At 42.3% G+C, this 14227-nt stretch overlaps 2 protein-coding genes across 2 annotated transcripts; both read left to right on the top strand.

Annotated features, from left to right (window-relative positions):
* The first annotated feature begins 1177 nt into the window (after window positions 1-1177).
* prr5a (proline rich 5a (renal)) lies at window positions 1178-10802 on the top strand. The gene is made up of 11 exons (XM_083894197.1): window positions 1178-1312; window positions 2954-3084; window positions 5268-5393; window positions 5477-5557; window positions 5902-5950; window positions 6078-6135; window positions 6230-6321; window positions 6411-6551; window positions 7745-7880; window positions 8717-8995; window positions 9163-10802. Exons 2-11 carry the CDS (start codon window positions 2954-2956, stop codon window positions 9450-9452), a joined length of 1383 nt encoding a protein of 460 aa, XP_083750323.1. The 5' UTR covers window positions 1178-1312; the 3' UTR covers window positions 9453-10802.
* A 316-nt stretch (window positions 10803-11118) lies between these two features.
* On the top strand, window positions 11119-12985 carry tmem60 (transmembrane protein 60; the record flags this gene model as incomplete). Its single annotated transcript, XM_083893949.1, has 2 exons — window positions 11119-11208; window positions 12527-12985. Exon 2 carries the CDS (start codon window positions 12581-12583, stop codon window positions 12983-12985), a length of 405 nt encoding a protein of 134 aa, XP_083750075.1. The 5' UTR covers window positions 11119-11208; window positions 12527-12580.
* Window positions 12986-14227: the final 1242 nt, after the last annotated feature.

Below are 14227 nucleotides of genomic sequence, written 5' to 3'. Positions count from 1 at the left end.
TATCAGTTTTACTACTGCTAATGATGGTAATAATAATAATAATAATAATAATAATAATAAAAATATTGTCCCATCCATACCATAGATATGTAGTTATATTGGCCAAAGCAACATGAACATACACATAAATAACTGCAGGATTCTGCTCCAGTGTCTGCACACCTGCTTGCTCTTCAATGTGTAAAGTTCAAAGTGCAGAGTTCACTGCTGACTCATTTGTTGTGGAATATGTTTGTGTGTTGGGGTTCAATGGTACGGTGTGCATGGAACTCTGTAACTCTGCTCTGCATGTTCAGTAAAAGTATTCAGCCATGATCTGTACTTTGACTCTTTCTTTTTCTAACCATACAGCTACAACGGCCACTTTTTATTCTGAAAATCTTCTGCGTCCCAACCAAAACCTTACGGTGCCAGTGTGTCAGAATGACTGCAGACTGCAAACAAACGCACACTCCTCCCACTCAGCATGTCAGGGTATGACGGTGATCTTTGAATACTGAAAAGAGTCTCAGTCTTCTTTATTATAAGCTTCTGTTTCCACATATAATACCATGTGCATTGGCACAAGATAGGCAAGGCCCTTGTTTAAAGTACAAATAAAAGGCTTCTTATGGAAACCAATCAATCTTTATTTTAAAGATATTCTACATGTAGACAAACTTATTCTTGGTATGATCAATTTCTGCCAAAAAACTAAACTTTCAAATGTTACACACTGGACCTTTAAGTCACATCAACATCAACTATTTACATATATATGATTTATTTAACATACATCTGGAAAATCTCATCTAAACAAAGTATTACTATTAATATAGATTCACACACATTGTAAATAATTACATAGTTATTATGTTGTGTATTGGTTTATGTTTTTGAAGTTGTTTTCTATGTCAGTACCTACATGGTCCACTAGGAGGCGCGGCCCGCACTTAAATTTGGACTCTCTCCAATAATGGGTTCCAACCACGGTGCGCGTCCACGTGACGCTTTAAGGCCGCGTACACGCGCTCAGATTCGCGTTGCATCTCGTCAAAACAAAGCGGGGGCGAGCATGAGAGAGAGAGAGCGCGCGCGGCGGTGCTGGCCTCATGAATGAGTGTCTCTCTCTCTCTCTCTCTCTCTCTCTCTTCACCACCGCACCGCAGGGCGGACTCTGACCCTTCCTCCGCCCGCACCTTGATGGTCCCTGATGCCCGTGTGTGAGCGCAGACCGGCGGGGAAGAGTCCCGTGGATGAGCCCGGACACTGAACACTTTCTATCCGTTCTACATGAGCCTTTCATCCCGCTAGCAACAACAGGACAGCAACGGTGAGTGCGGGCTCCAGTGGGCGGCCAGAGGCGCATGACACACGGCGACATACACAGGTTTAATCCACGTTAGTGTGTGTGTTTGTGTGTGTGTTTACAACACGTCCACGCTGGTGTTTACAGTGGCACGCGGACATCCTTTAATCAACACAGGTAAAAAAAAAAAGAAAGAAAGAAAAAAAAAAAGCTCCACGTACGCAGCAGCACTACTGTCTCCTCTGCACGGTAAGCGTGGGTTTGTCACGCAGTATAGATGTGATGTCGAGTAAACACGACAGGGCTGTACAGTGAGTGGGCCCTGACACACACACACACACACACACACACACACACACACACACACACACACACACACACACACCAATGTGAATGACATGTGGTATCGATATGACTGTGGAGGAGGAGGGGCGAACAACAGCACAAATACCTCACACTGCCGTGTATGTGTGTGTGTACACCGTGTGTGTGTGTGTGTGTGTGTGTGTGTGTGTGTACACCGTGTGTGTGTGTGTGTGTGTGTGAGGTGTGACCCTGCTCAAACTGCTGCAGCTCAGTCCCTCCACAAAACACACGGGTTGCCCCTTTATCACTTGAACGCAGGGAGCCTTGTGTTGTGTCTTTGTCTGGAGTGACAGCCCAGACTGTTGTTCCCTCCTCTGACCAGTGGGTGGCGCTTCACCGTGTACACGACGGTACAGTGTGTTTCTATGGGGAGACACCCAAACATACTGTAATAATACTGTAATGTGTGTGTGTGTGTGTGTGTGTGTGTGTGTGTGTGTGTGTGTGTGTGTGTGTGTGGCTACGTGGCTTTCACAGGACTGATCCACAGTGGCCTACATGCACACACATGCACGTCCCCTCCTTTTTCAACCTAATGTAATGTCTCTGTGTGTGTGTATGTGTGTGTGTGTGTGTGTGTGTGTGTGTGTGTGTGTGTGTTTCTGTGATTGTAGTACATTTTGAGCGTGGGCTGAGCTCTGATTGCAAAACACTGCGTTGTGTTGAAATAACAGTCAGTAACAGAATTAGGAAACACAAAAAAACACAGGATTGCGCCTCGATTTGCCACTGGTCCCCCCTCAGTTTGTTTGCCTGTTTCATTCGTTGTCTTGGATGAAACAAGGAGCAGCTGGATGGTGATGGTGATAGTGACGGTGATGTTGATGGTGATTCCTCATGAATTAGTGAGAAACTAGAGAAATCACTCAGAGAGTGGCCGCTCACCTTCCCACAGTGTCAGTGCAAACATCTATATGAGACATATTTGTCATTTGTCATCAGCTCATTATTCAGGAATATTTGAGTATAACTTTCTGATTTCCTTTTTCATGTGTTCGATCATTGGTTTATGCACATGGGTTTCATTTAAAACATGTAAGTCTGCTGCAGTGCACACACAAAATGTGTTTTTCAGTAAGTCTTTATTCAACTTGGGTATGGTTTGTTATTATAAGACAGTTTTATTTGATCAAATGCTAGAATAAAAATGCATTCTCAAATGTAGGTCATTGGCTGCATCAGCCATATATGATGTATTATTACAATAACTGATGATTTTTTAATTTTTTTAAATGTTTGTTTTGGAGTTATTCATGAAATGTGAGATCAGTAAAAACATGATGTCTGACATTTGCTCAGATGCTTGATGGACTCCGGAGGAGGCATGGCTCCCGGTCCTCGCCCCGACCCCTGTCCCTCAACTTCAGCACCTTTTCTGCCGCTCCCCCGAGCCCGGACATGGACGGCAGCAGTGAGCATCCAATCAGGAGGTAAGATGCAGTTAGTTTGGGATAAACCTGTAACAGCAGTAACATCTTCTCACGGGTTACTCATGCTGAGAATGAGACGTCGAGGTGAACGTCTCATCAGACCTTGTTCTTTGTGCTTTTGGGTGTGGACGATGTCATCTGTAAAGCTAGTTTCCTCATTTTCACCATTTCCACGAAGGCTGTGTCAGGTACACAGATCACAGATGTGTTTGAATCAGTACGGCCGCAAATGCTGTGATGCTAGTCTTTGGTCCTCTGTATCACATCACAGCAAATTTCAGTACGTAAGGAGATCACCTCAACAGCATTCCTTAGGATAAAATAAGTGTGTATCACAACATGTATTGTATCAGGATCTGAAGTGAAATGCCAAATTGAATTCTCAATTAATTCTTGAGGAACTGACTTAAGAATGTTTATTTGGTTTATTTTCACACTCAGAACTTTACATCTCACGATTTTATGTTCACACTTGAACGTAAGTGTGTTATACACTGTAATAACATAATGTAGGGTAACACTTTACATCTGCAGTACAGTGAAAACATAGTAATAGCATGGTAATAGCATGGTAATAGCATCATCACCATCTTATAATAAGGAGTAACATGTTGCCATATACAAAGTAATATCCAGGTAATAGCCTGGTCATGATAATTACCTGTCACATACATGTTTGTGAATTAAAATGGATCGTTATCATATTAGAAAGTGTATTCATGAATGCATTTTTGTTATTTTGAAATAAAATAGTTGCACACACACATTTGTCAAAATCAGTGACTGAAAAAATAAAAGGCTGAAGCTCAAGGTTCATTTTGGCCTCACAATATCAACAACAATAGCACAAAAACAGAACTGAACTAACAAATCACGACACAATAACCCTTCATTTACATTTCCTTAATTTAAATGATGATTTACTTATGTTTCACTCACATTTTCCATTGTTATTAATGATTACTATAGAAAAAACATGGTATCACCACAAGAACACTTCCTAATTACAAATGCTGACTAATACTGACCGACTGTAACAACAAAACACATTTCACATTTCATTTGTGTGCAGTGGTTAATGTATTTGTAATTTAGTGATTTGAACAAACAGGGTGTGAAAGAGTAATTATTCACTTTAGGTCTCTGGTGCTTGTTCAACTCTATCAGGGTTTGTAGAAATAAAAAGTACGAGTGAAGTGTGAAAATATGAGGTGAAAGGGTCCTTAAGGGGAAATGATTGTTTCCTTTAAGGTAAAAGAGTATGTTTTTTGATGTGATCTGCAGATCACATAACGTTCAACATATATATACGTGTAGTACAACAGGGGGAAAACCTTCTGAATAACAGACAAAAATATAAATAATAGAAAATGCCCCTGCCCCAGTTTAGAAAAACCCCTGTATATACTAAAATAAAATAAGATAAGTGAATCCTCATATTTATAAATCAGACACGTGGTCACTATCATTCTTTAAATTAATTTAACATAAATCCCAATATCAAATGAAACCTTTAAGGAATATCTTAAATAACAAAGTTGGGCCCAGACATTCTAAAATATTTGCTCACACCTCCTTTACATTAAATAAATAAATAAATTAATAATAATAATAATAATAAAAAAGTCTAATCCCAATCCTAATCTCATGTATTTGACCACTTCCTATTCTCACAGCAGCAGCTGTGTAGACGACTGTAAAGCAGGAAAGCTTTCCTCACTGTCCTGCATTGTGTCACTGCTTCCTCTCTGTGTTTGTGTTGTTGTTAATAAGCCTGACATGTTCCTCCACCTCCTCTCCTCCTCCACCTCCTCCCCTCCTCACCTCCTGCTTACCCTGCACTTTGTGCAGAAATGTTTGTTTGTTAGCGTCTGAATGAATTGTCCTGACACAGCGGCAGAGAGGGATGAAGACTTTACCTCCGATGGTGCTCCTCTCTTCTGAGACCTCCGTCAGTGTGGCGACCATGTGGTCCACCTCTGGTTTAGGCTCCGCCCATGCTGCTTTAAATGTGCTGGTCCTCTCTCACTTCACACCACCCCTGTCCTCCTTCTCTCCTTCTTTGTCGCTGTCATTGTTCTTTTTCTGTCTGTGTGTCAAACTCAAAGTGACCTTCTTTCCTCTCCTGTGGTCGGTCCTCGGTGCACACACTTATTCCTCCCTCTTTATCTCCTCCTCATGAGGACTCTGCACCGGCTGAAGTTGATGAGCTCCCCCAGCCTCAGCGAGCTGGGCAAGAGTGACAAAGGTTCTCCTGAGGACAGAGGCGAGAAGCAGAAGAGGGCGGGCGCCAACGCCACCTGGAACAGGTACATCGCACGATGAAGACGACGAGGAGAAAAAAGCCTTTAAATTCGCATTTGAATAACCAGACGTGAACGATTTGTTGCAGCATCCACAACGCCGTCATCGCAGTCTTCCAGAAGAAAGGTTTGGCAGACAATGAACTCTTCGTCCTCAATGAAGGCGTCCGGTGAGTTTACTCACACAAACACCTGCTGATGTCATTTTCTTTCATAATCACTTTGACTACTGCCTTTCCTCTACACACACACACACACACTGAATCCTTTCTTCTGAATGAGGCTGTGTGTGCGGGGCCTCAGGGAGTCATATGTGGTTCAGCTAGATATCTCATTATCTTACCAAACCAGATCCGTCCCCTTCTATCACTCCAGCCTCTATTATAGCTCAGTAAACTCATTTCCATGCACAGAGAAGCCACAGGGAGCTCTAACACACACACAGTCGTACACTCTGTGTATCTGAAGTGCAGGAAGTGTTGGTGTTTTTACTAAACTGTGTGTGTTTTCTCAGACATCTGTTGAAGACTGAGCTGGGGTCATTCTTCACTGAATACCTTCAGGTAACGCGGCTCTCGCATGACATGAAAACTCACTTCAGATACATGAAACTGGCTGATACATGAGGCGCTTCCACGTTCTCCAGTGACAGGAGCTCACGTCTGCATAATGGCTGTCTTCTTTTCATAGAACCAGTTGTTGACAAAAGGCATGGTTATCCTGCGGGACAAAATAAGGTTCTACGAAGGTACAGCTGCTGTAAAACACACTTCAACAGTGACACACACTGCAGTGGCTGGAGTCGTATTCACTCACACACTCATTCACTGTATGTGATGCAGGTCAGAAGTTACTGGACTCTCTGGCAGAGACATGGGACTTCTTCTTCTGTGATGTTCTCTCCATGCTGCAGGCCATCTTCCATCCTGTTCAGGTACACAGACATGTGAAGAGTCTTTGCCTGCTTGAGTTTCATGTTTGTCGGCCAAACGTCCCTGTGCTGTGTGTCTTCACCGTGTGCAGGGGAAGGAGCCGTCTGTGCGACAGCTGGCTCTGCTTCACTTCAGGAACACCATCGTCTTAAGTGTAAAGTTAGAGGACGCCCTGTCTCGACCCCGGGCTCGTGTTCCCCCCTCTGTCACACAGATGCTGCTTATTCTACAGGTATGTTTGTTATATGTCTAGTTTTAAAGCTGCTGTTGCTGTAAATGAGCCAATAGAAATCCTCTTTTCTGACGCTGTTCCCCAGCCGCGATATTTCACACTCAACTCTCACCCCGGCTTCCCAACTGTCTTGTGATTGGCCAATACCCGGAAGTGACATATTCAGCACACCCGCTCTCAGAAGCGCAGCTCCCCCCTCTGGAGCGGTGGATGCACTGCTACTCATTATCAAAACATTGTTTTAACAGTGTAAAAATAGCTTCATCACGACTCCCCGCCGCAGTCCCTTTTATGACTTTGACCCGGAGTCAGACCCAGAGTCAGAAGACACTGTCGCTCGTGAAACACCTCCACATCGGACGTTATTCTTCTTCTGTGGTTCAATGTACGCAACCGAAAGTGCCCGGACTAGTGCCCGGAGCAGGAGGATCTGCTGTTCAGGAGAAATGCTGTTTACGTAACCGGACCGGGTTTTTTCAGAGATCTCGCTGAGCCTGAGATTACAATGAAACACAGCGTTCTCAGCAGTGGCTGAACTGTTAGTTTAGAACCTTCAGGGCTTCATAAACGAGGTAATGATGCAGATACACACTAAAAAGCAGTGTTAATTGGAACTTCCGGTCTATGTCCGCTTTAATAAGAAAACTTATCAACATGAAGCGACTGGGACTGTATTACTAAATCATTCAACACTAAATTATGAACATTTTCAAGATAGCAGATTTATTATTCCATAATCAAATAACTGGAAATTGGCCTTCTGTTCTACATTTTGCCGACTTGTTTATGTCCACACAGAGTGTCCCGTTGTGTCCTCCGGGACACAAACACTAGACTCTCGCAAGAACAGGTGGACGTCATGTCACGTAGTGCAGCCTTGGAAATGATACTGTTTAGAAATAAGCTGAAACAGTGCAGGTACGCAAATAAACGTCCTCCAAATAGTAAAATGAAGAAGTGCCTGGAGTCCATACAGTACCTGCCCACTTCAAGGTTAAAAACGTCATAGTTTAGTACAAGCTGTGGGTTCGGTCTCTGAAGAGGCACATTTGCCAGGATAAAGATTTTCACAATCTGAGTCTGGGTCTACTGGGTTAGCACACATGTATTATCATTTCTTCACTGAGCCATAATCTACAGCCACAGAAAATAGAGATGTAGCCTTTGATGACTGGCTCTGGGTTTGATTTCAGGGGGTCCACGAGTCACGTGGTGTGAATGAGGACTATCTCAGGCTGGAGTCTCTGGTTCAGAAGGTGGTCTCACCGTACCTGGGCACTCACGGGCTTTACTCTGGAGATGGTGAAGAGGCACACTGCTGTGTTCTGGGTGAGACGTTGCACACATTGACCCATGCATAAGCAGCGATGCGATGATGGAAAAACATTTCGTATTGCACCAAAAAACACACGTGAAAAAAACAAAGTTACAAGGTCTCACACACAACAGGAGAAACTGTAGGTGACTTGCCGCTCCATGCATCCTCTCCTTCATCGCCTGATGCAGGAGCGTTGTGTGGAGGATGGAGGTTCAGAGCTTAGTTCACAAAGACCTTTTGACCAACTTGTTTAACCTGATTAGGGTTAATCAGGCGTGGGAAATTCCCAGAAAATTAGAAACTTGGGAACTTTTGGAAATATTCCAGATTGGAAACATCCCATGAGAAATAACTAGAAAAGTCAAAGAAACTGCGTCATATGCACATATAAACATTTTGTTTTGTCATAAGAAAGGAGCGCCATTTTTAACACTATAGATCAAATATCTACCTCCAATATAATCCAAACAATATTGTCGCTTCAGCTGATTGATGAAATCCTCTGTGCATATGATGGACAAATGCACAGTGAATGTAGGGGGTGAGGTCTCAGTAGCCCTGCAGTAAGTAGTGTGTTATTAGTGTCTTATGTGCCTGTGACTGAGGATTAGCATTGAAATCCAACTGTGTTTGCATCAAATCTGATTGTTTTAGCCAAGATTTCCTGTTTATTCCCATGGAAAGTTTACTGAAAGCGCTCAGTGCATTCCGAGAAGTCGGCATATTTTCATCCCTATGCAATGCAGAACTCATCTGAACTAGTCTGATGCATGTCTACGTTGAAAGTAATGTGTATCGGCTCCTCTACCAACACCCTCCCTTTGTTTCCCCCTCTTTGGTCTTCCAGAGAAGCGTTTACAATGGGGCTGGTCCAAGTCTGCAGATCAACCGTCTAAAAACCCTGTGGTACGATCGAAGAGCTACAATATCCCCCTTCTCCTGACCCCGGTGGCTGAGTATGACCCAGATGCCAGCTCCGTTGGTAGTGGGGGGATTCGCCGGCACTCAGCCTGTGAGATTATATCGTGCTTGGAGGAACAAGGACTGGCTTACACTGACCTGGCGCCAGGATCTGAACTGACGAGCTCGTCTGCCAACAGGCTGTGTGTGGGCTCTCAGTTCAATGGTATGACTCAGAAAAACATGTCTGTATCTGTTGTGTTGGCTCTTGAGATCAACATCGACCCTGGAAAAGAGCTCAATGGGACTTTACCTGGTTAAATGGAGGTTACATTTAAAAACAAAACAATAAGTGTAATAATCCATAATAATCCATATGCCCTTCATTCACAGGTATTGTGCAAGCAGGAGCCAGTGCCATGGCCTTGCCTCTTTTGTCTCCGTCCATCCTTCCTCTTCATTCCTCAGGAGCGCTCCATGGCACTGAGGCCACAACAACAATGACCGATCTCAGTAAGGGTGCATCCTCTTCACCGCCCAGTGAATCATCCAGCCCTGAAACTATAATTGGACAAGTGCTAGAGTCTGTAGACTCCGACTCAGAAGGCATATTTATTGATTTCCCCTCGCACTCATCAGAGGCTATGGGGTACAGTCGTGAAAGCAGGCAGAGCATTGTGTAGCTTTCGGAGTTCACCCAGTGCATACCACAATAATAAAGACACTCTTAAAGGTCCAGCGTGTAAGAATTAGTGACATCTAAAGGTGAGACAAAACTTCTTTTCCCAAACACATCAGGGAACTACAGTGGCCTTCACATCCCAGAAAGGATTTTGTTCTTCTTGTTTTATAATAAGCTTCCACTTCAAAATTTGCGAGGCACACTCTGACTAGTTTGTCCATTCAGGCTGCCGTAGAAACAAGACAAGCATTTATACACTTACACATATGGGTGGTATAGTCATTTTCTACCAATTAGCACTAAACGTTACACCCTGGACCTTTGAAACTACATTTTAGTTAAGAGTATCTTCCTTTCTGACTGTATTTCAGACATTTCAAGTGCTGTCACTGGTGAGTGAACACCTTGTAACTTTAAAATGTCCATCCGTCCATTGTCTACCGCTGCGTCCTCCACACGAGGGTCACGAAAATGTCTGTGTTATTAAAAGAGAAAATTGTTAACGTTAAAAACACATAATCAGGTATCCCTCACTTCCATGAACATATACGTTTTAATTCAGAGTCAGTCTGCACTTCTGCTGCGATATGTAATCACATGTACATAAACATGCATCATTCATGGCAAAAACAGGTGTCTGCAACTGTTACTAAATAATTTAGCTTTAAAAAAAATGAACTGCTGTATGTTTGTGACATGTTTTCCAGATATTTTCTGTAGAAATAGTTGCACTTGGAGCTGAGAGCCTTGTGTTTTTGGTCTTTTCATGGTACTTCCCTTTTTTTAAATCCTTCAGTTAAGACCAAATCTAAGGGGAAAACAAAGTTACAAGGTTTTCACACAACAGGAGATGCTGTAGATGACATAGCTGCCATTCAAATAGGAACAAGTCTGAAACTTATATGTTTTGGCAATAACAGGAAAGAAGACCTCTGCTCTCACTTTTGTACCATGTCTCATACAAATGTCGGCACTCAGACGTCTAATGCAAAATTCTCTTCTTAGGTGGAAACATCAGTGTGACAGCATTTGCTTTTCTGTGTTCGTTTTTTGTACAGCAGGATAAATATGCCGATGTTTATTGTTTACAGTTGACAAAGACATGAATATTTTGACTGAATGTTGTCTTACACTGTATTTTGCACCGCCACTACCTTGTAAATAGAAGTGCATTGTTGGTTTTTCGGCTAGTTAGTGTAAAGTGAGCTTTTACCTTGAATGGAGATTGGAATGATAAGGGCTTTTTAACTGAATCTTTTTCAAATGATGTTTTACCTCAAAGCGTTTTGTACTTTACTTTTTTGACAATCTACGATGTGTACGGAGTTGTACTTTGTATTAATTTGTTATACTAGCCCAGTAAAAAAAATAAAACACATTTTAGTAACATTTAACATTAGTTTTCTTCTGTTGGAAATTGATGTGTGTGTGTGTGTGTGTGTGTGTGTAGCTTGTATATATATATATAATGTGTGTGTGTGTGTGTGTGTAGCTTGTATATATATATATAATATATACGTGTACACACATATATACTGGACTCGTTTCATTGCAAAATAAAATACAAGCGTGTGTTTTAATTTTATTTTGAAAATCACGAGCGGAAGTCTCCCAGGCACAGCTGCTAAAGGCTACAGTCCCGTCTGTTTTCATCGTGTTCGTTTGTTTTTAAGGTCTCAACGTTGTTGTTTTTGGCGGAGCGTTTGTCTTCCAAACTACTGCTTTGTGTAAACCGGTCGACTCTCCTGGTGAACGCGGTAAGACTCTTTAATTCATGTTTTTATTTTAGCTTTCACAAGTTAGTTGACGCTTGCTAACAGTCTGTAGCCTCAGGTCTGCTCTGTTGCTAAGTATACGAAGCAGAATGGTTTATAAAAACAACACCGGAGAATAATCGTCACCATATTAAATATAAATATAAATAATCTACCTTCATTTGGTTTATTTCTGTAACCAATCTTTAATTAAATGTGCGCAAATGTGGATGAGTTATTAAGAGAAAAAGAGTTGAACAAATTGTCCAAAAAACACGACTTACAGTAAATCATGAAATAATGCTAAAGAACGACGCTATATGTCTTCGTTACTGACGCTACTGCAGCCTGGTGTTTGGTGTTTACAGTTCGGGTCACTTCAGTACACTGAGTACACACTTGTTTTGGTTTAGGGTACCAAAGTTATCGATCAGTACTTTTCCACTTATTGGGCACCCTTATGTTGGGGAACTGCTCCCCAATACTTACATTAGACACACTGTCTATAAGGAACAGGACACTTATTGCCCACTAAAATCTGACTAAGGAAACATATTTTGTAGTGATTTTTTTAAAGTGAAAAATTAACCCATGAGTACTGGATACCCTGACTTCAACCAAGAGGTACCTTGTAGTTCGGCTCACCATGGTGTGTGGACAGATGTCAGCCATGTAAATCACATGACGTCATGCATGTCTATACAGTCCACAAAGAAGAACTCAACAAAGTAAACTTCTTATTGGCATGTTGCTGTTTGTCATAAGAAGAAGTCCAGCTTTACCTGAGAGAAGACTGCACAGTGATGATGAATCAATCAATGGACTGCAGAGTGTTTAGTTCCCCCCACTGTGATTGGTAACCCCCCAACAAAAGTGTGTGGTCAGTTATTTTGATCTTCTCAACGTTTTTAATAATGGAAACGGATAAATAATTGATGATGTACTGAACTGGTCTGTTTGGTAGAAGTACGACCAATGTTGCCAAACAGCTCATACTAAATATTACTGATGTTCCCCTTCAGAATTATCCTGCATATGGGAATTCACCACAATCAACTATTTGTGGACACTTTTTTTCACAATGCACATTGATATTGTATAATGTCATGCCATCCCTAATTGTGTGTGTGTGTGTGTGTGTGTGTGTGTGTGTGTGTGTGTGTGTGTGTGTGTGTGTGTGTGTGTGTGTGTGTGTGTGTGTGTGTGTGTGTGTGTGTGTGTGTGTGTGTGTGTGTGTGTGTGTGTGTGTGTGTGTGTGTGTGTGTGTGTGTGTGTGTGTGTGTGTGTGTGTGTGTGTGTGTGTGTGTGTGTGTAACCCCAGTCTTCAGTCTCTCTGGGTTGTGGATGACACTGGCTCTGTGCCAGTCCTCTGTAGATGAAGATGTCCCTGGCCCAGCGAGTGCTCCTCTCATGGATCTTTGCCCTGATCTTCCTCATCATGCTGGTCCTCAAGCTGGACTCCAAGATCCACTGGAGCTGGTTCCTGATCTTCCTCCCTGTGTGGACCTTTGACACAGTCCTCATCCTCATGCTGATTGTGAAGATGGCGGGACGCTGCAAGCCAGACTTTGACCCAAGAGATGGTGAGCATAGCCTGAAGAGGAGGCTGTGGTATCTGATGGCCCTGCTGCTGAAGCTGGCCTTCTGTCTGACTCTGTGCTCCTACCTGGAGAGGCTCACTGACACATGGGTCAGTGTGGTGTGTGTCCCTCTGTGGCTGCTGCTGGTCGGGGCTCTAGTGGAGCTGGGACATAGTGTGTTCCACTACAGGAGGGACTGAACCAGAGGACTTGATTTTGAACTCTAATACTTTTTATACACTCAGGCTTCTGTTATGGAACCTCCGATCTGATCTACTGGATTGGTATCAGAGCTGACATGGACCTTATATCAGCCAGTCATGACTGATCCACATTAAATGCTCTCTCACTAGCTATGTTTACATGTGCAAAATGTCTTCATTCAGAAAATATTTTTTTCCGGTTGGTATTTGCAATTCCATCATTTACACGGACGCAAAATGAAATGGATCAGATTGTGGTGTGCGTACACATGCATCAAGAGTAAGAATGGACTATTTTGACATGTGCAGTGTTGACTTAGTCTCCAGAAGTAGAAGCAGAAGCTTCACTTTTGCTTCTGTAGTAAACACACTGCACACATGTCTATTCGTCCACTCACTGTCCACTATCTGTCTCATTTTCTTCCTCTTTGACTTTCATGTCTGTTCATTCTTCTTCTTTTTGGAATGAAAGTTGAGCTGTAAGATAGCACCAAACCAGGAAGTCATGATCAGATGGACTGTTTATATGAACACAGATCTGAATGATGATCAACATATACCAGCCCCCTCATTTACAATGAAGTTTGTTTGTGAATGGCCTGTATGGAATTATCCCAATCAGGCTTTTATTCTGATTACTTGTAAACATAGCTAGATTCAGTATCATAGTGAAATTCACTCGTTTCTCAGCTTCCAACTGATAGTTACGTTATGTTTTTTTTTTTTTTTATAAATGGGGTGTATGAGGTACCCATGTACAGTCGGTGTCGGTTACATACAGTAGACGGCATTCAGCACACTGCCTGTTTGGAGATGAGAGAACTGTACGTTTTATGTGACGAAGGACCCAACTGAAAACAACTGGGATAATATCTTAACTGCTTACTTTTTATTGAGAGTATTTATATTTTCAGAGCTTTAATGTGCTCTCAGACTGCCCTTAAACACGATTTCTGATTTCTGAACATATTCCTACTCCTTTAACCACATGATGCTATCATTTTAAATGCCCGTCTGACAGCTTGCTAAATCGCTGAAAGTATTCCAAATATATTATGAATATTTTTTCAGTCTTTTAGTAAACTACAACAGGCTTGTCTGCGGTCGGCATTCACATCAGAAGCCTGATAACAACCAATCTATTTGAATCAGGTGTGAAATTTGCAGAGCAATGAAAGTGTATGTAAATGTGTGTGTATGTCTACAGTATGTAAAACAGTGGCACTGCATATCTATCTT

Source organism: Microchirus variegatus, assembly GCF_963457635.1.
Source record: "Microchirus variegatus genome assembly, chromosome: 8".
NCBI lineage: Eukaryota > Metazoa > Chordata > Actinopteri > Pleuronectiformes > Soleidae > Microchirus > Microchirus variegatus.
This window is presented reverse-complemented; position numbering and strand designations above follow the sequence as displayed.